General features: G+C 45.9%; 1 protein-coding gene across 4 annotated transcripts in view; it reads left to right on the top strand.

The window, feature by feature from the left end:
- Positions 1–20,107, top strand: part of LOC122805094 (40S ribosomal protein SA) — a 79,297-nt gene that overhangs the window by 53,802 nt on the left and 5,388 nt on the right. For all 4 annotated transcript variants that reach the window (XM_044075324.1, XM_044075321.1, XM_044075323.1 and 1 more), the window contains exon 6: positions 5,115–5,274. In XM_044075324.1, coding sequence (XP_043931259.1) covers positions 5,115–5,274 — 160 coding nt within the window. The remainder of the gene's footprint in view (positions 1–5,114; positions 5,275–20,107) is intronic.

Genomic DNA, 20,107 nt, shown 5'->3' with positions numbered 1-20,107 from the left:
AAATGACTGAGGTACAGAAAAGATACAACCTCATTCAAATGGAATCCCCCAGCCCATCTGCTGTTCCTTCTATCCTGCCTGCCTGTTTAGATGCCTTCGAATCAGCATCTCTTAACCCAGACTCCCAACCTCCTGCTCCACGCAGACCAGACAGATTTTACAAGGTGCCTGACACTGCTAAGCATCTGCTTAAGTGCCTACCTGCTGATCCAGCCACAATCTCTTTCTCTACAGAGAAAGCCTGTAAGCTCCTACTACCATTCTCCCTGCTGACAAAGACAGCAAAACTATGGAAAAGTTAGGCAAAAAGATATATACTTTTGCTACCTTGGCCTTCAGAGCTACAAATTGCCATACTCGTATGGCCAGGTATGCCTTGTCCCTCTTAAGAGTCTGCCACCAAACGTCTGGCAGATATTCCAGACTTGCCTGCCAAAGCATCACTGTCCTTTCTCCTGGCGGTCTTCTCCCAGGTTACCAAACACAGTATCCAGTGCAGTTTTGATGCTGCTGAATCCTCAGCCAGGTCATCAGCATCTGCCTTATGCAAATACTCTTGCCTTCGCCTGCACCCCCTGCCAGATGATTTCAGGGCAAAGCTTATTGATGCTCATTAGGACAATGCTGCACATTTTGGTTCTAAAGTAGGACCTTTTCAAGTCTCTGCAGCAAAAAGGCAAAGAAATGCAGGACCTTAAATTTCAAAAACTATTCAGCAAAAACAGTTTATTAGGAAGCACTCTCATCCTGACCCTCCTTCAAGGCATCGTATGCCCCACATGGAAGCACCTCCTCCAGCTAGAGCATCCTCCTCCCTCTAGCCAAAGACCGCCCTTTCAAGACGGGACAGATAGCATCTGACTACCAGCCACCTTTGCTTCCTCCACCCCCTCCTCCTCTCCCACTGCCTCCGTGGTTGGACCAATCTCACCTCGGACAAGTGGGTCCTGTCCATACTACAAAACTGTTACTACATGTCCTGGATCTTCCCACCCATAGGACAAGGCATCCCACGGCCACCTTCACAGCAACTGCATCCCTTGCAACTAGTAGTGCAGACCCTGTTGGCTCAGGGCACCATAGAGACAGTCCGCTCAGCTGCAAAAGGAAAAGTATTCTACTCAAGGCTCTTCCTGGTCCCCAGGAAGGATGGATCCTGGAGACCTCTTCTAGACCTCTCAGATCTCGACCTTTTCCTAAAGGTCCCTACCTTCAAAATGCTGACCCTGCCAGCCCTTTTCCCTCTCCTAATTCCACAAAGATTCCTGGCAACATTGGATATAAAAGATGCTTAGCTCCACATCCCAATAAAACCCACCTACAGGAAATACTCGAGATTCTTGGTGTTTCTCATTTGCAGTTCTCTGGCTTGCTCTTTGGACTCTCCACTGCATAGGGTCTTCCGAAAATGCTTGGCACCAGTGGTTGCTTACTGCAGGACAAAGGGAATACAGAAATTCCCTTACCTGCACAACATGTTGATCCAGGCTGCGAGACCCTCCAAAGGCACATCCACTTCGTGGTGACCCTCTTTCAATCACTGGGATTCCAGATAAACTTCCCAAAATCCCATCTACAACCAACCCAAAACATTTCTATCCCTCTGGTACAAGATCTGCTCAGACCTCATGGAGGCATACCTACCCCCATTCAAAGTGAACTCGTTGACAAAATATGTCCTCCTGGTCCTTCACTCCACAGAATTGACTGCAAGGCAGTACCTCAAACTATTGTGCTTACATGGCAGCTAACATACCCATGCTTCCTTTAGCAAGACTGCACGTTAGAAAGTTACAGTGGTACCTTTGGTCAGTCTGGAAGCAATACAACCACCCTCTGGAGCACACTGTGCCCCTTCTACCCGGGTCTGTAATATCGAACGTTTAAAGCGAACTATGAATAATCAACCCCATGTAAGCAAAAGCTTACAATCTCGAAAGCTCAGAACAGCGACCCCCCCCCGGGGGGGGGGATCACTGTTCCAAAAAGAGAAATTTTGAAAGAATACATTAGTGGGGGGGGGGCTTCACCCCCGCCGCACCCCCCTTACTTAACTCCGATTGCACTACAGTGCCGTAATCGGCAAAGTAATGGAAGCTGCCAAGCAAATTCTTTCCCTGGGAAGGAATTTGCTTAAAAGCCGCTTCGCTATTTTGCCTTTTCATTTTAAGTTCGACCAAGACACGTTAGAATGCGTTCTGTCCTCTACGAGGAACCCTTCTACCCTGCCTATAAAGGAAATACTGTGGTTGGCAGAGGTGAAGCACAACCCAGCCCACACAGGTCATGCACACAGACGCCTCAGACCTGGGTTGGGGGAGTCATTCTCTGCCACTAAAGGTTGCAGGACCTGTGGCCAAATCCCCACTGATTAGAACATATAAATGCCAGAGAGATGAGGGCAATCCTCCTAGCTCTCCAGGCATTTATTCCTTTCCTACAGCAGGGACCACTTCAGATAAACACCGACACCACCACTGTACTGTGGTATATCACAAGCAGGGAAGGACCAAGTCCTACCTGCTCTGCAGACTAGCCCTCTTGGTTTGGGAATTTGCCACTTCACAGGAAATCACTCTGCAGGTGACCTACATTCCTCCTTCCCCAACTTCCAGGTAGATATTTGAGCAGAACCAGCACAAACCACGAATGGATGCTTCACCGAGATGCTCCTGGATATGGTCCACAGTTGGGGTATACCTCAAATAGACCTGTTTGCCTCCATCATCAACAGGCAACTTCTGGCTTTTGCAAAAGGACACCAGAACCCCAGGCACTGGCAAACAGATACCTTCTCAATTTCCTGGAAGGGGAGATATCTATATGCATTCCCCCCTTCCACTCCAAAGTCCTACTGAAAATACAACAGGACAGTCCAAAAATCTTGTTGGTGACAACCCTACTTGCCCAGACACCATTGGTTCCCCTTGCTCCTAGATTTGTATTTGTCCAAGGGCAATCACCACAAGTTACCTCCCCCCAGAGCAGACCACCTCACACAGCACAAGGGGCCACTAATTCACCTACAGAGGCAGCTTCTACACCTAACCCTCTGTCTGATAGGATTCTGATCCCCTTCAGACGCATTTAGAACGAGGACGTGCTCAGTGGCCTGCAGGAGGCCAGGAAGCCAAATACAAGAAAGAAAATCATACCTTTCAAAATGGAAAAGATTCACTATTTGGTGTCATAAGACAGCTGGACCCACTTCTTAGCAAACACCCTCTAGTGCTGTATTATCTGTGTGAACTTAGCAAACACCCTCTAGTGCTGTATTATCTGTGTGAACTACTACAGACTGGATTTACTCATTCATCAAAGCTAGTCTAATTCTGCATGCCTGCCTCTGGATCCCCCTTTAGCATCCAGACTTCCTGCCAAGCTCTTCCTTAAAGGGGTACCTCACCTCAGACGCCCCCTCCCCCCCAGGAAACCCTCTTCCCCCGCCTTGGGACCTTAACTGTTTGCTCGAGAAGCTTACGCTCCCGTCCTTTAAGCCAGCAGATAAAGCTTCCCTAAAGCATTGTACTTTGAAAACTCTTCAGTTAGTGGCCCTGACCTAATCTAGAAAAGTATCAGAACTCCAAGCCCTTATGGCTATTCCTCCTTTCCTTGTTTTCCACAAAGACTGGGTCATCCTTGGGACAAACCAGTCCTTCATGCCCAGGGTAGTGAATAACCTGTCCCTCAACCAGGCCATACACTTGCCTGTCTTTTTCCCCAAACACACAAGGGGACAGTGAGTGTGCTACTGAATGTACACAGACAAATCAGGTTCTGCCTGCACAGCACCAGGTCTATCGGACAAGGCTGACCAGCTGTTTGTATCTTTCCTCCCTAGAGCCCTGGGGAAGGCAGTGTCCAAACAGATTATTTGAAGTTGGATCACCAATTCTACACAAGTCTCTGCAGGGTATAGTTAAAACACATCCACAGGGGCCATGGCCTCTTCATGTGCTTCCTTTAAGGGCTTGGCTACCCCTACTATCCTGGAGGCTGCTACATGGTCTGTTCACACCTTCACCAAACAATGTAAACTTGACTACATCTCCAGGGCAGGGTTCGCCAGGGCTATAGATTCCTGGAGTCTGCCACTAGACCACCACCCCAGTCTCCGTGAGCTTTGTCCCTCCCCCATATGCAGAATACTGCAACATGGGAATAGAAGGACATAGAAAAGTTGTGTAAAATTTTACCATAACTATAGATGTCCTTCTCTTCCATGTTGCAGTATTCCTTCCCCTCCTGTCAGCTAATAACTTCCCTATCTGGATGGCAATGAATTGGCATTGCCCTTACTAGGACTGGCTCTGACTGGGGCCTTCAGTTCTGAGGGCTGGTGCATGCCGACGTCACTTTTATGGCCCACGTTCTCAGCTACGTCAAATGTCTCGCGCACCTTGGAGGGACTGAAAGCTTTTGAATACCAGCCTTGTGTATGCGAGACTAGAAGAGTAAACCCCATATGCAGAATACTGCAACATGGAAGGGAAGGACATCTATGGTCATGGTAAGATTTTATGCAACTTTTCTTTTTGGGCATATTGTAATCAATCGCTGATTAGTTTTGCTTAAAACTAAATTTGCTTCTGTGAGCATTAATACTCTGCTGTTTAATATTGACTTGTCAACTTGAAATCCAACAAACTGCTGGCTAATACTGATTTCTGGGATCAGTGTTTGAGAGCTTGCTGCCTTGTCAGGCTGCTTTTAAGATGGTATCTTTTTGTCTGCAGAAATGGTAATTAGCAGCCAATCTTGAGTTTCTGAAATAGGTCACTCTGCACAGAAAGGTATGACTTCACAATTTAGGGAGGATAAGTATGGAGCTACATACCACTGCACATAGTAAGGGTCTTATATTGTACATGTGCAGTACTTGAATTTTATCAGCTGTGATTCTGATTGCTTATTTAAATGGAGGTAAGGTGTAAAAGTGATTTCTACCCTGATCTTCGAGTCGTTGACTTGACTGCATCCTCAATTCAGAGTACTGTTGCCTGATCTTTAGAGATGAGGGTGCATGACGACTACTTTCGTTTTAGTAGTTTGAGATTCATTGTTAACTTCAACACATCATATAGAAATTTAATACGATGCTGGTATATTTGCAGATAGAGAAAGAAGAACAGGCTGCTGCTGAAAAGGCCATCACTAAAGAGGAGTTTCAAGCTGAATGGACTGCTCCGGTACCAGACTTCACCCAGGCAGAAGTCCCAGATTGGTCTGAGGGAGTTCAGGTCCCGTCAGTTCCTATCCAACAGTTCCCAACTGGTAATTCTTTGTAATTACTATTCGTATTGTACAGATTAAAAACATAATAGCTTCTGTTTTTTTTTTTTGTTTGTTTTTTTGTATATGATATGCAAGAACTAGTTTATAAACCCCCCCCCCCCCCCAATTCAACCTTTGCTTGATGTACAATCAGCTTCTCCACCAGTACGATTATTGCAGTGTCACTATTGCCAAACAAGACTTATTCCAGCGCCTTGTCTGGCCAGGAAGTTCTCTTAAATGCAGTCCCTTTGACAGTGCTCTGTAGTAGTCTTGTGCTAACCAGTGCTTGTGCACTGCATAGTGCACCTTTAATGGAGAACTGCACCCACAGCATGTATTGATGTTTCCAATGTTTTAACACCACTTTAGGGCTGTATGTACTTGTTTATTTTAAATATAATTCGAGACTGCCCACATGGGGTCTGCCACCTTGATTTTTTAGTCTACCTCTGGGTATCCCACAATGCAGTGTTTGGCTTTTAAAATATTACATCATAGCCCATAAGCTCCTGTCAGTGCATTGCCTTTTACATGCGTTTTCACATATACCCTGCTTTCTTTTAGGCTTAATTGTCATTTGTTGCTTTTCAGTGACTACTTAAGAGAAACGGGAATAATCACACAGAACAGTATTCTCAGTGCCTGTTGCCAATTTTTCTAAAGTGGCCATTTTCCATTCTTTTGTTATGCCCGAGTTGTAGTCCTTAAACTCTTCTCCCCTCCCCTTCATATCTGCCAAAGTCACAAAGGTAATTTGCACTGTTTGCTGCTGTGAATGATAGCTCGCAACAGGTGGCAAAGTTCTTGTACTGTTGCCTTGTACTGTCAGTTTACTTAGTGGGACACTTGTTTTTACTGCGCAATAGCCTCTTTCTGTCCCCAAATTTTAATTAGTAACACATCATTTTGAAAACCTTCCAACTTTATTTTTCAGGGATTCCCGAGAAAGCAGAGTTCTTAAATTGTCGCAAAGGCCATAGAAAAATAAAACCTTTTTATATAGCACTGTGATGCACTTAAGACTTTTGCATCAAATTGCATTTTCTAAACAATAGTAATTCAAGGGGTTGGGAGGGTGGCCTAATGGTTAAGGTGTTTTCCTTACAAACACAAGGTGCGCTGTTTTTGAGTCTCACAAGGGATAATTGGCTAGGCTTAAAATGGCTTGCAAGGGCAGTTAGCTTAGTACTAACCTATGAACCCAAGTGTAAACTTGTCAAATTATATTCATCCAATCGTCCAGATTGCGTTTGAAGAGGGCCAATGAGATGCTTTACTTGACATGAAGCAGGAGTCTATTTCAACGGTGTTGTAACCTCTGGGAGATGTATCTGTCCCTCTAGCAGATTCTGTTAGTCTTCTACCAGGATAAGGCCATTAGTGCGAGTAACCCAGTGTACTATTTGACTTGTGGATATGCAGCACTTTCAATTAAGCAGCTTCAGACTGCCTTGTATGCAAGGCAGAGATTGCCTCTGAGTAATCTGTATGAAACGGAATAAAGTGAGTGATTTCAGACTATCCTCATAGGACAGATGCTGAAGAGCTTGAATTTTCCTTGTGAGGAACCTTTTGTGGTGTGTCCAGTTGCTGCAGGTGCTTGGAAAGGTACATACCAAAAGGGGCGTTATACTCTATTATTGGCCTGATGAGGGAAGAGCAAGGGGGGTTATAACTTTTCTTTTGGAGGCAAGGCCCTTGCTTATGAGATGAGCAATGCCCTTCTTACCACTGTGGAGACATGATGATCAAAGGTAAGGTTGCTGTCAACCTGCGTCACCAGTTCTCATCACTGTGTGTCTACTTAGGGTGCTATTGATGTGGTAGTTAGTAGGAACATCATTCTTACTGAAAGGGTTAATACATTTTTTTGCTTTGCGTTTAAGGCCATGACTTTGGTGCTAGTCATTTAAGACCCTCTTGTAAGATGTGGACATCGTTGGGAGATTCTGTGACCACTCCCAGTTTGCAGTCCTCAGCAAACCTTGACAGCTGCAGACCTTCAGTTATAGCTTGCACTCCTGAGAAATAGATTCCAAACAGTAGAGGACCCAAGACTGATCCTGTGGAACATCACTGGTTACAGGTCTGCTGTTTTGAGGTGGATTCCACTATTTTTGACTATATGGGTTCTGTCAGTGAGCCAGTTAGGGACCAGTCTAATGATATACGGGTTGATACCTAGCTGGATGAGTTTGTCAATTATGCCTGAGTGGGCGATGGTGTCAAAGGTGTTGGCTAAGTCTAAGTAGGCTGTATGCACAGATTTCCCCTCATCAAGGGCCTTGGTGACTGTATCAGACACATCATTGTTAATGTATCTGCTCGGATTTTTCACACACTATAGTTAAGTATGCAGCCCCCTCCCCCCTTTCACTGTTTTGAGTCCACTCACTTCAGTTATTCATTGCTCTTTATAAATTCATCCCACATTACTATTGTGTTTATGCAAGTGTTTTTTCTTTCCGTTTAATTCCAAGATACCACTATTGGTGTGTGTTAAAGCTCCCGTGTCACTTGTTAAAATGAGAGTAACGTTCTTTATTATAAAGACATCCAGGTTCATATTCCTTCATCAGACAGATGAAAGAACACGTCCTGACTAGGCCAATACTGCCTTCCTTGGATCGAATGCATTACTTATGGCGACAGACACCATATATACTAAATGACTGTTAAATACGGAAATGGTCCTTACCCAAGGTTACTATAGTGTACATTTTATGGCACTGAATTTTAGGCCGTGCCTTTGGTACCAGTTACTAGCGTGTATCAGGCCTTCTTGGAGAGTATCTGTCTTTGAGGGGTTCTATAAAGGTATCTAGTTTGCATTCACCTCTGAACTTGGTCATCCAGAGGCCAGTGATATTGGACTTCAGAGAAGATGCCAAAAAGGAGCTGCCCAAGCACGAAGCACTTGCTGACTGCTAGTGGCTGAGGTTTTTGCAGATTTCTTGGGACTTGTCTGTAAGCCAGCTGATTAGTGGGTGACTTAGGAGTGTACACCTAATCTCATTTAGCTTTTCCTTGAGCGGGATATGATGTAGAATGCCTTGGCATGTCAAGGTAGGCCATATGCCCCATTTTGCTTTCATCCGTTGCTTTAAGTCCACCAGATTGAGCTGCCGTTGACTAAAACTGTTAGGTGCAGTGAAGGTTGTGTCATTGCTTGTCTTATCCATAAGTTTTTTCCTATGACTTTACATACAAGACTAGTCAGACTTGTAAGTCTGTAATTACTCTGGTCTGTAGATGGTCTGCCCTTGTGCAGAGAGATGGCAGCTGCAGTCCTACATTAGTTTTCCATAGTCTGTTTGGAGGCTATGGTTAAATCATTCTAGTTGGCCCTTCAGGTCATGTTTCTTGCCATCTAGGAGGAGTCTTGGGATATTATCAGGACCCATCAATGCAGTGTCTTTTTGGCCTGTTAGAGATCATAGAGAACGTATTCCCTAGTTGTAGTTGGGGTTACTTCTTGAGGTGTCAAGGGGAGAAAGAAGAATAAAGTTGGAGCTGACTATCAGCCTGTAGATTTGCTGTAACCTCTGGCTCAGTATACGTAGCTTAATTTACAGTTCAGCACATTAGTTATGTCAGCAACCTCAAAGGCAATACACAGAGTGCCTTACAATTGTCCTTAGGCTAGTAGGCTATTTTAACTTCATTAAATGTTGCCAGTGGCACTTAATAGGTCATTTGCATTGGACTAATTCCTGAAAGTTCTAGATCTGGTTAGTGCCCCAGGTTTTATTTCAAAGGACAGAGCTTCATGGTGATTGTGTGTGGGGGGGGTGCAACACCTGTGTTCATAAGGGCTAAGTCGAGTATCTTAGCACACCTAGTGGGCACATGGACTAGCTGGAATGTTTGGGCCTGTGAATTTGGGGTTGTGTAGGATTCTCCGTTTGTAGTGCTGTAGAAAATACTGAGTTGACTAGAGAGTTATTCTAGTATACCTAATTACCTAACCATTTAAATGCAAGATATCTCACCAATCCTGGGTAGAGGGAGGCAGCTTCCTCACTGCTTTGGCTGCTTGGCTGGGAGGTAGTGTATACAAATTTATTTGGTAGCCTTGCCACAGACCATTACCACAACTGCAGAAATGACAGTACTTTATAAGCAAGTCCTACTGTACCCTGACCCCACCCCCTAAAAAAAAAAAAAAAAAGATGCAGGTCCAGAGCACTGAACTGCACTGTCAGTCATACTGCATCCCCAAAAAATGTATAGACCATGACATAACACTGCAGTATATTATCTCTTGCCCTGATTTTAATGCCTTGGAAGCATGCCGCTATCACTGGGTCTGTTCTGAGAGGGCATGCTTGGCTGAAGGAATAAATCTTGCCAGACCATGTCTAGGCAAAATTACTAGATGCTCCATTAAACCAAGAATGTTTGTTTGGCTCAAAAGCAGTAGTAGTTCTTAAAAGATGGAGGAAAAATCTAAACTGTGCAAATTGTTAAAGAATTCTTACAGGTACAGCCACCTAGATTCAGTAGGCATTGGCCTTCAAAAAGCTGGTCCTTTAAAGTTCCTCCTAGACCTTCTCAGTCCAAACCCAGGGGCAGCAGACCACAAAGACTACAGTCTCAGGGTATGCACAGATCTAAACAATGGAGTGCTCCCTCCTCAAAAACGGAGTGGTAAGCCACCCTCTTATGGAAAAAATTCACAATGACTTGTACTTCACCCCTAGGAGGAAAACTGGGAGTATATTACCCAGGATCGATGGGTCTTAAACATTGTTTCCCAGGAATACAGATTCTACTTCACTCACTGTCAGCCCCAAGTGGATTGCCAGACCTTCCTCCAAACCAGTGAGCAAAGGCCCAAACGCAAGTACTTTCTCTTCTCAGTTTCAGGGCTATTCAACCTGTTCCAGCAGAGCAAAGGGGACAGGGTTTCTACTCCAGACTGTTCCTGGTGCCCAGAAAAGAGAACTCTTGGCGCCCTATTCTGGATCTGTCAACTCAACACCTTCCTGGTGGTACCAAAATTCAAAATGCTTGCTCTCCAGCAGCTGCTTCCTATGCTAGCCAAGGACTCCTGGCTAGTCACCCTAGACTTAAAGCTTATCTGCACGTCTCCCATAAGGGAATCTTGCAGGAAATATCTACAATGTTATGTAATCCAATCTCACCTACATTCTTACCTGTGGATTCGGAGCCGAACCTCGGCTCCAACTTTGCCATACTCCTAGCTCGAAGTCTTTCAATTGGCTGGGCTAAGAAGGTATCCCATGCTGCACTGCTCCCTTTCCCCAGATCTCCTTTGCCGCTCATGTAGCTCGGACGTGGTCTCGCTCTTGGCTGTGGCTAAGTATCACTTTTGTCTTGACAGTTTCTTGCTTCAAAAAAGCTATTTTCATAGCTGTGTGTGTACTGGTCTAATACTTGGTGTGAAATTTTTTTCTGGTATTGTCTTTTGTGGTGTCCCGTTAACTGTTTCCCTACGGGCTAGGCCCGTTTCAGTTACTAGTCTGCCCCTTCTGTGTTGCTTGTGTTAATTAGGTACCCATCCCTTGGGCTAGGACCGTTTAAGTTAGAGGACCTAGTCCTTTCCTTGTGTTCCTGTTGAGACCAATTTAAGTTAGAGGTCTTTGTAATTGTCTGTTGGTTTTCTTAGTTCCCACCCTTTATATATATTAATGGTTGATCATTATTAACGGTTGGCGGTTTCTCTCATTATGTCTAAGGATACGAAAGAGCATAAGCCCTCTGGCTTTAAGAAATGTACTAAATGTGGTTATAAGATGTCTATCACTGGACACTGTGTTTATTGTCTGGGGGCTATTCACCTCCAGGAATCTTTTACATTTTGCCATGCTTTTAGCCCATCTGTTCTTCAGGAGAGGAAGAACAAACTAATTTTGAAAGGACTTTTGAAACCTTCCTTCAAGGAGGATTTGGGAAGGGCTTCTAGCTTCAAGTCCTGTCCCTCTAAGGGTAAAACTTCTAAGGCTAAAAAGTGTTCTCCGGCTCCATCTGTATCCTTGGAATCTCTGGAGAAAGTAGTGAAATCTACTGTGAAATCTACTGTGGTATCCTCTGCTCCACTGTCCTCGGAGCCGCAGGAAGTTAGTATATTGACTGAATCTGCTTCCCTCAGAGCCGATTGCAGAGGTGCTAGTTCGGAGCTGGTCTTCTCCTCGTAGGTCTCCGGAGAGGTCTAGATCTCCTTCCTCATCATCTAGGTCCTCCAGGACCCTTTCAGATGTGGATGTAGATAGCGTGGTACAGAGACTGCTCCAGTCACCGGTACTGGCAAAATTGTTTTCGGGTCCAGCCCAGTCGGCTACGGAGCCTGTCACCCAGCCAGCTTCGATACTTCCGATCGAATCTCAGCTTTCGGAGCTGGAGTGGTCGGCTTCGATGGCCTGTCCTGGCTTATCGGCTCCGGCTTCAGCTCCGACCCAGTCAGCTCCGTCCACGGGGTCCAGGACTTGTGGTTCTTCGGTTGGACCAGAGGGGGAGGCCTTGGGTAATTTTCTGGCTCCTAGCCTCCCTCTCGGTGCTTCGGCTCAGGGGAGCCTGACCTCTGCTTCGGACCTTGTCCCTTCTGCTCAGAGGTCTTCCATGGCTGGTCTATCTTCGGGGCTGGAGGGACCAGCTTTCGAGGCCATTCCGAGCACACTGGCCAGGTCCTCAGCGGCATCATTTAAAACTGATGCTCTGTCCCTTCCAGCTCCGGTGCCGATTTCTGATTGCCCTCTAGCTTTCGACAGCTGGAGACCCAAGGCCTCAGGAGACCCCCATGAGTGGTCCCCGTATTTCTGAGAGCCCCTCAGTGTTTTTGTCTGAGGAGCCACCCAGAAAACAAATGTGCAAGAGGAAGCACATTAACTCCCAAGATGAGTCCCTCATGTCAGACACCCGACTGCAAGGAATCTGAAGGGTTCCCCAAGTCATCATCTGAGGATGTCTTTCTCTGACATCCTAGAAATTTTGAAGCAGAGGGGTGACGTGGCCCTCCAAAGCTCCCCTCCGAGGAGGAGTCTGTCCCTGAAGGCCTTTGGGGCTCAGCCCTCTGCCTCCTGGGTGCCTCCACCCTTTGAGCTTTTGGATCTGGTTTGTCGAAGGGTGTGGGAAACCAATGACTGTGTGGAATCAGTCCCCAGGAGACTCAACAAATTCTTGTCCGCCCCCTCTGACAAAGAGTTTTTATCCAAGGGAGTTCCTGTAGATGCCATGATGGCGGCAGCGGTCACCAAGAAGGAACTGGCTGAGACCTCATCTACCGTCCATCCTCCTAACAAGGAGTCTAGGACCATGGACCGGTACGGGAAGCGTATGTTTTCTTCAGCGGCCTTTACTCTGCGGTCGCTGAATTACTCATCTCACTTTACACGGCTCCAAAGAGATCTCCTGAAAGAGCTTGGAGATGGCTCTACAGGGTAACGTTTCTGACGCGGTGGCTCAGAAGGTCAAAGCTCGGATGTCTACCCTCAACTCTGTTGCTTACTCCTCCATGAAGCGGATCTCTTAAGCAGTCGAAGGAGCGGGTAGGGCAGCAAGTTTGGAAGTTGCTGTCAGGAGACACTCCTGGATGCGCTTCTGTAATTTTGCAGAGGCCTTCAAATCTGTTCACCAACTCCCCCGTTTGATGGTTCCTCTTTATTTGGAACCAAGGTGAAGGACACTCTCACTAGGTGCAAGCAAGAGGGAAAAACTGCTGTGGGAGTCCATTTTTCCCTACCATCTAGGCCTTATCCCAAGACCCAGAGGGGTGGAAAGATGTGGTTCAAAGTTTTTTCGTGACGCACAAGGCGAGTCCCCTGGTAGACTCCACCCTAGGGGCAGAGGAGGCCCACATAACCAGGGAGACCACAGTTCCTTTCGTGGTTCTCCCTACCATCTCTCCTGATGGGAGGCCCGCCTGCATTTCCGGAGCCAGTCGGGGGTCGCATTTCACTATACCCAGAGGCCTGGCAAAGTGTCACTCAGGACCAATGGGTATTAAAAATGGTTTCCGAAGGATATCACATTCCCTTCTCTTCAGCTCCCCCTACGATCAAAAAAATCCCGGATGTTCCACCCAATCAAAGGGATTCTGCAGCTTCAGAGGTTTTAAAGCTGCTAGAAAAAGGAGCCATCCAGCATGTCCCCTCAGACCAGATCGGATTAGGGACTTACTCCAAATTCTTTTTGGTGCCGAAAAGGACAGGGGACCTGAGACCCATTTTGAATCTCGGCAGATTGAACACCCAGGTAAAGAAGTCCAAGTTCCGAATGGTTACGTTGCAATCTATTCTCCCATTGTTGGGGAAAAGTATGGTTACGTTGCAATCTATTCTCCCATTGTTGGGGAAAAGTATGGATGTGCTCTATCGACTTCAAGGATGCTTACTACATATAAAGAGGGATAGGGCATCCAAAAGTAATCTACGCTTCCGGATGGGAGCCAGTCATTTTCAATTTCGCACCCTGCCCTTTGGTCTCACCACAGCCCCCAGGGTGTTCACCAAATGCATGGCAGTGGTAATGGCTCACTTGAGACGTCAAGGATTCCAAGTGTTTCCGTACCTGGACGACTGGCTCCTTTTTGCCACCACCAGGCATCTACTCCTACAAACCAGAGACGCTACGATCAAACTGTGTCAACAATTAGGCATCACTCTAAATTGGGAAAAGTCTGCCTTGTTGCCCTCGCAGCGTGTCACCTTTATAGGCGCCAAGTTAGATACCATGCTCATGAGGGCGTTTTTACCACTGGAAAGAATTCAAAGTTTACAACAGCAGGTGTACGTGTTACTCCCTTTGAGAAGATTGAAGGCAAGATTGATCCTGAAATTGTTGGGAACGATGGCTGCTGCAATTTATGCTGGTTCCTTTGGCGAGGCTATACACGAGGCTCCTTCAATGGCTACTCTTTGCCCAGTGGTCTCTGCAATGTCTTCCGCTTTCTCGTCTCATAATCACAGGTGCAAGCAGGATTTGGTGGCTTCACACCAGCAACCTCGACGTGGGAAAACCCTTTGTTCCGTCCCCTCCGGTTGCCACAGTGACAGCTGACTCCTCCCAGATGGGGTGGGGGGGCATTATCTAGGCAGGATAGTCCAAGGCATGTGCCGGGAACACAAGATGCATCTGCATATCAATGTCCTGGAGATGAGAGCAGTGCTACTGGTGTTGCAAGCACTTCAGAGCTTTCTTCCTCTCGGGACAGTTGCGATCCACACAGACCATATGTCAGTGGTATGCTCTCTTAACAGGGAGGAACAAAGTCGTACCCCCTTTGCAGAGAGGCCATGTGAGTGTGGCAGTGGGCAGGCTTCCCAATGTTTTCTTGTAGCAATGCATATTCCGGGGAAGTCCAATGCGATTGCCAACAGGTTGAGCAGAACTATTCTGATGCCTCACGAGTGGTCCCTGAACAATCAGGTTGCGGAGCAGATTTTCTGCAGGTGGGGTCAGCCTTGCTGCGACCTATTTGCCAGCCCCCTCATTACCAAATTCAGCAGCTCCTTCATCCTTATACCCCCTCAGGGGGAGTCACCCAGGGATGCTTTAGTTCACGATTGGCCCTCCGGTCTACTGTATGCCTTCCCTCCTGTTTCTCTGCTGACAAAGGTTATTCAGAAAGGTAGTCTTTGGGAAGCAAAATGATTGATTGCTCCACACTGGCCTCGTCAAATTTGGTTCCCCTTTCTCCATCCTTACCTAGCGGACACCCCCTGGATTCTGGACCCTCAACCAGATCTGCTGACTCGTATGTCGGGGCAGCTCCATCCCTCTCTTCAGACCCTCCAGTTGACAGCCTGGCTCCTCCACTTCCATCATTAGTCAGGCTTCATCATTTTTCGCCGTAAGTGGTTCATATTCTGTCTTCCTCCCATAAGCCTTCCACCAAATCTATTCCAGCAAATGGAAGAGATTTTCCATATGGTCGCATGCAAGACAAATTGATCTTGTACAGCTCCAATTTAGTCAGTCCTGGAGTTCCTCTCCATGCTTTTCAACCAAGGATCAGCGGCCGCAACTATTAAGGTCCAGTTGGCGGCTATTTCCACTTCTCACATCGCTGATGAGCCTAGTCTGATGGCACAAACTTTGTAAGACATTCCTGAAGGGCACTATGCTGCTTTGTCCTCCAATTTTTTAACCAGTTATGCTTTGGGACTAATGTCTCACCCCCCCCCCCCCCTTTGAGCCTGCAGCCACTTGTGATTTAAAATATTTGACTTGGAAGACCATCTTTTTAGTAGCCATCACTTCAGCCAGACATGTCTCTGAGCTTCAAGCCTTATCAGTTAGACCACCTTACTTGATTTTTCATAAGGACAGGGTTTCTCTCGCACCAAACCCTTCCTTTCTACCAAAAGTGGCTTCCGTTATTAATCTAAACCAATCCATTGAACTACCTGTATTCTTTCCAGAGTTCTCGAACAAGGCAGAATTTAGATTTTATCAGCTGAATGTGCACAAACAATTACGATTCTATTTACATAGAGTGAAGGATCTCAGAAAATCGGATCAGTTGTTTCTCACTTTCAGAAAACAGGATTGGGTCTCCTGTTTCCAAAGTCACATTGTCTAGATGTATTTCATTCATTTATGCTTCATGTGGCAGGGATTTACCATTTTGAGTGAAGGCTCATTCTACCCGATCTGTGTCTTACAGCTACAGCATTTCAGGCCAGGTTGTCTGTGGATATTTGTGCTGCGGCTACATGGGCATCTCCTCACACCTTTGTCACTCACTACAAGTTAGATTTGGTGTCCAGAGGCAGGTCTTCCTTTCATTCCACAGTGCTCAGGTGTATTTTCCACTGAGCCTCCCAGGATTCAGGTGCTGGGGACGCTGTCCCACGGGTAAGAATGTAGGTGAGATTGGACTACATAACATCAAGACGTTATGTGCTCGCCATAACGTTCGATGTATGTAGTCCATCTCTCCTCACATTCTTACTTACCACCCCCCCCCCCCCCCTCCTAGAGGACCTAGGGGTTTTAGGTATGGTTTCAAATTCCTTTCTGGTTAGTATGTTCGTCCTTCTCTATGTTGTGTGTGGAGAAGTGAATGATTAGCTTGCAGCAAACAAGATCTGGGGAAAGGGAGCAGTGCAGCATGGGAATACCTTCTTAGCCCAGCCAATTGAAAGACTTCAAGCTAGAGTATGGCAGAGTCTGAGCCGAGGTTCGGCTCTGAACCCACGGGTAAGAATGTGAGGCGAGATGGACTACATACATCGAACATTATGGTGAGTACATAACTTCTTGTTTCAGGGCAGGCTCTCCAACAGCTGCTTCCTATGCTAGCCAAGGACTCCTGGTTAGTCACCCTAGACTTAAGATTTTTTTTTTTTTATCTGCACGTCCCCCATAAGGGAATCTTGCAGGAAATATCTACGTTTCAGGGAGGCTCTATGCACTGTCAGTTCTCTGCACTTCCCTTTGGCTTGTCTACTGTGCCCTGGGTATTTATGAAGTGCCTGGCTCAAGCCATTGCATACAGCAGGCAGAGAAATATTCAAATTTGCCCATACTTGGACGATTGCCTGATTCAGGCAGACAGGAATTGCTACTTCAGCACCTGACGTTTGTAAAGAGACTCCTAACTTCTCTGGGGTATACAATCAACGAAAAGAAATCACATCTGGTACCGAGCCAAAAGATTGTATTCCTGGGAGCAATATTGAACACAACTTCCCTGATGGCATTCCTCACTCCAGAAAAGCAGGTTTATTTGACAAATTACTTCAAACAACTGGCCACCCAAACCCAGCTGTCTGCAAGAAAAATACTGCAAGCCCTAGGGTTCATGGCCTCATGCATTCTAATTCCATATGCAAGGCTGCATATCATGAAACTTCAGTGGTATGTAAAAAAATAATTCTCTGGTGTCATCTCAGGACCTGGAAACGGTGATTCCCATCATTCCTCGTCTAAGGACAGAGTTCCTTTGTTTGGGCAGAGGCTTTCAACCACAATAAGGGACTCCCTTTCACTCAAACCCCCTCCCCTGCCGCCCAGTCACTGACAGCAGATGCATCAGACTATGCATGGGGGGCTCACATGGCAGGCAAATGCATTCAAGGCAAATGGAGCCCAGGGCAAATTCACCTGCGTATCAATCGAAAAGAAATGTTAGCTGTACAGAATGCACTGACAGCCTTCAGATACCTTATCCTGCCAGGACAGTTCTTGGTAAAGACAGACAATACCACAGATACCTTGTTTAGGGCCTGAGCACGACGTTGTGGTTGTTGCCAGCTAGCTAGTTATAAACGAACAAACTATTAAGTGTGAGGTTCCTGTTAAGCCTGATAGGTATTTATAGGGTGCTGACTCAGAAATGTTTGAGTCCTAGGCGGACCCAGAAACCTTTTCCAAGACCTAAAGGGTGTAAAGGCTTCTGTGGTTAAAAAATCCTGTTCACTGATAAAAAGAGCAAAGGGCTTTGGATAGGTGGGGAAAGTGTGTCTTCCTCTAGCCATGGGAAGCACCAGATTGTCTTGCTGTGTCAGTTTCACATGCTAAAATATCAGAATTATCTCCTTTCTAATTCTGATGCTTTGGCGGATGCTTTTGATTGTAAGAAGTTGCTGGATTTGGTTTGTGCTGGAACAAGTGGTAATGTGTCTTTGCAATGTGGTTTTGATGCTCCTTGCGTGGTTTTGATGCTGTACAGGCCTCCTCGAGTTGTTCTGCATGTTCTGTTGAAGCATCAGAATTTAGAAGAGCATGTTAAGACAAAGTTTTGGATGCTGATTTACAGTCTGACTGTTGTTTTGGTTTGTATTGTTCAAGCGTGTTTTTTAAAGAAAGAAAATGGAGGAAGTCTATGCAAACTGCAAAAGATTTTTGGAGTGCATGCATGCAGGTAGTAGGAGAAGGCCTTAAAGGGTGGACATAGGGGTAGTATGAGATTGATTGGTCTATTAGTAGGTCTGGGCGGGAAGGTGGGGGCTCAAGGGCAGGGCTCAGGGTCTTTTAGAAATTAGAACCTGAGTTCACTTCTGCAGAGGGCGAGGTCCAGGGCTTTACCTACCTTTCGTAAACAATGACCTGTTTTTAGCTACCCAACTGCCAGCCAGTTTAGCAGCTCCTTTCTTTTCAAGACTGTCTCTTTCACTGTTTTTTCAAAAATTATGATTTACAAATACAAGTTGGATATTGGGTGTGTTTCATTCATTCATTACGGCAATACATGCCCCTTTCAAGGCCCCAAGAGCGTTCCTCCTCTACAAATGCTCTACCTCACAACAAGGCTTACAGTTCAGTCACATGAGGGCCATTCACTTCACATTGGGCCAGAAAGGGGCCTGTAGGATTTTATTCTCGCCTGTGGGGCGTGCCAATGATTTCTGAACAACAAGGACAATTTGTCCTCTCTCTGTACTGTTTTTCTCATCCCAATTTAAGATTTCTGCGTTAGCAGCTTTTGACTCTGCTAGATAAATTTCTTTCGGGGCAAAGATCAGATGATGGTAGGAAGCTTTACCTTCATGGAAGCTGCCCTTCAAGTTGCAGGAAAGTAACTACGGTTTAGAGCTGGAAATTCTCATTATCCAGTTCTCTGCATATTCCTTTGAAAACTATTTAAGCAGAGTATTCACGAGTTCAAGCTCCAGTTCAAGCTTACTCTTGGCTTCAAGAGATTCAAATCATCCTTTACTGAATTGACTACTTACCAGTTCTGGCTCAAAGGAAGACCTTCTACAGAGAAAAGAATATATACTTAGCAGATCTAAGATATGTTATAGCAGTGCTAAGATGCCTAGGTATTCTGTGACCCTCTCAATACGTAACCTTCTATGGCCTGAGACTGAATACTGGCATTTGAATGCAGTCAGATAACCCCGGACAAAACAAAAATTATACTTTACTTCCATCAACTATCTCATCAGTCCGTGCTGACTGCAGGACTCTCCGGGTGGGCAAAGGGTTCTGCCAAGTCCTTCATCTGGTGCTTCCCAATGTAAACTGCATATGAGGAAGCTACAATGGTATCTCAAAATGTGGTATCACAAAATGTATCTCATTTGGACCAGGTCATTGCAATAATACCTTGCCTTCAATAGAATTCTTGTGGTGAGCTCACCATGTCACTAAAACAAAGGGACTCTCTGTGACCAAATAGGACATTGCCGCCAGAGCTCGACAGAATGGAGGGACATTGATGCCTCGGACATGCCTGGGAAAGTGGATACAAACCATATCAACAGAAGGTTACAGCATCAGATGGATCAACATTTCTACATATCAAGCAGTCGGTTGCATTAAGCAAGCGGAGTTACTTCTTCCAGGGCGAGTGTTGATTACTTTTCTACAAGGGGACTGTCATGTGGTACATCCCAACAAACGAGGGGAATTTTCAAGCAACAAGAACACATTCTATCCTCTTTTTAGGGGAGACTGCGCTAAACTTGCAACTAACTCTTCAGGCAAGTTAGCACCAGGAGCACCATAGAACTCCTTAGCAGATGTGTTAAACATTTAAGACATGGATTATGGTGGAAACTGGATCTTCATGGATTTCTTTGCTCAGCAGTGTCTGACTAACTCATGGGGAAAACTGACAGCCTCCACTAAACCACCAGCTGCCAAGTATTATGCTGTAGTTCAGTTTCATCACACAGCATGGAAAGTGGATGCTCTGTCTTTCAGTTCTTTCAGCAGCCAAACCATGTGCTTTCACCTCTACCCAGTCTTACCTCTTTGATAAGGTCACTATTGACCTACCACTTCTGCCATTGATACCTCAGATTGGCCTCGGCAACACTGGTACCCACTTTTCAGTGACTACGATTGCCTCCATAGCCTTCCTCGATTCCTCATCTGTGATTCTCATCAGAAGGCTCTCATCTGCTCAATATCAATT

The sequence above is a fragment of the Protopterus annectens genome, chromosome 1.part1, assembly GCF_019279795.1.
Source record: "Protopterus annectens isolate FY-2018-M chromosome 1.part1, PAN1.0, whole genome shotgun sequence".
Taxonomy (NCBI): domain Eukaryota; kingdom Metazoa; phylum Chordata; order Ceratodontiformes; family Protopteridae; genus Protopterus; species Protopterus annectens.
Note: the sequence above shows the minus strand (reverse complement) of the source record. Positions and strands in the feature narration are given on the sequence as shown.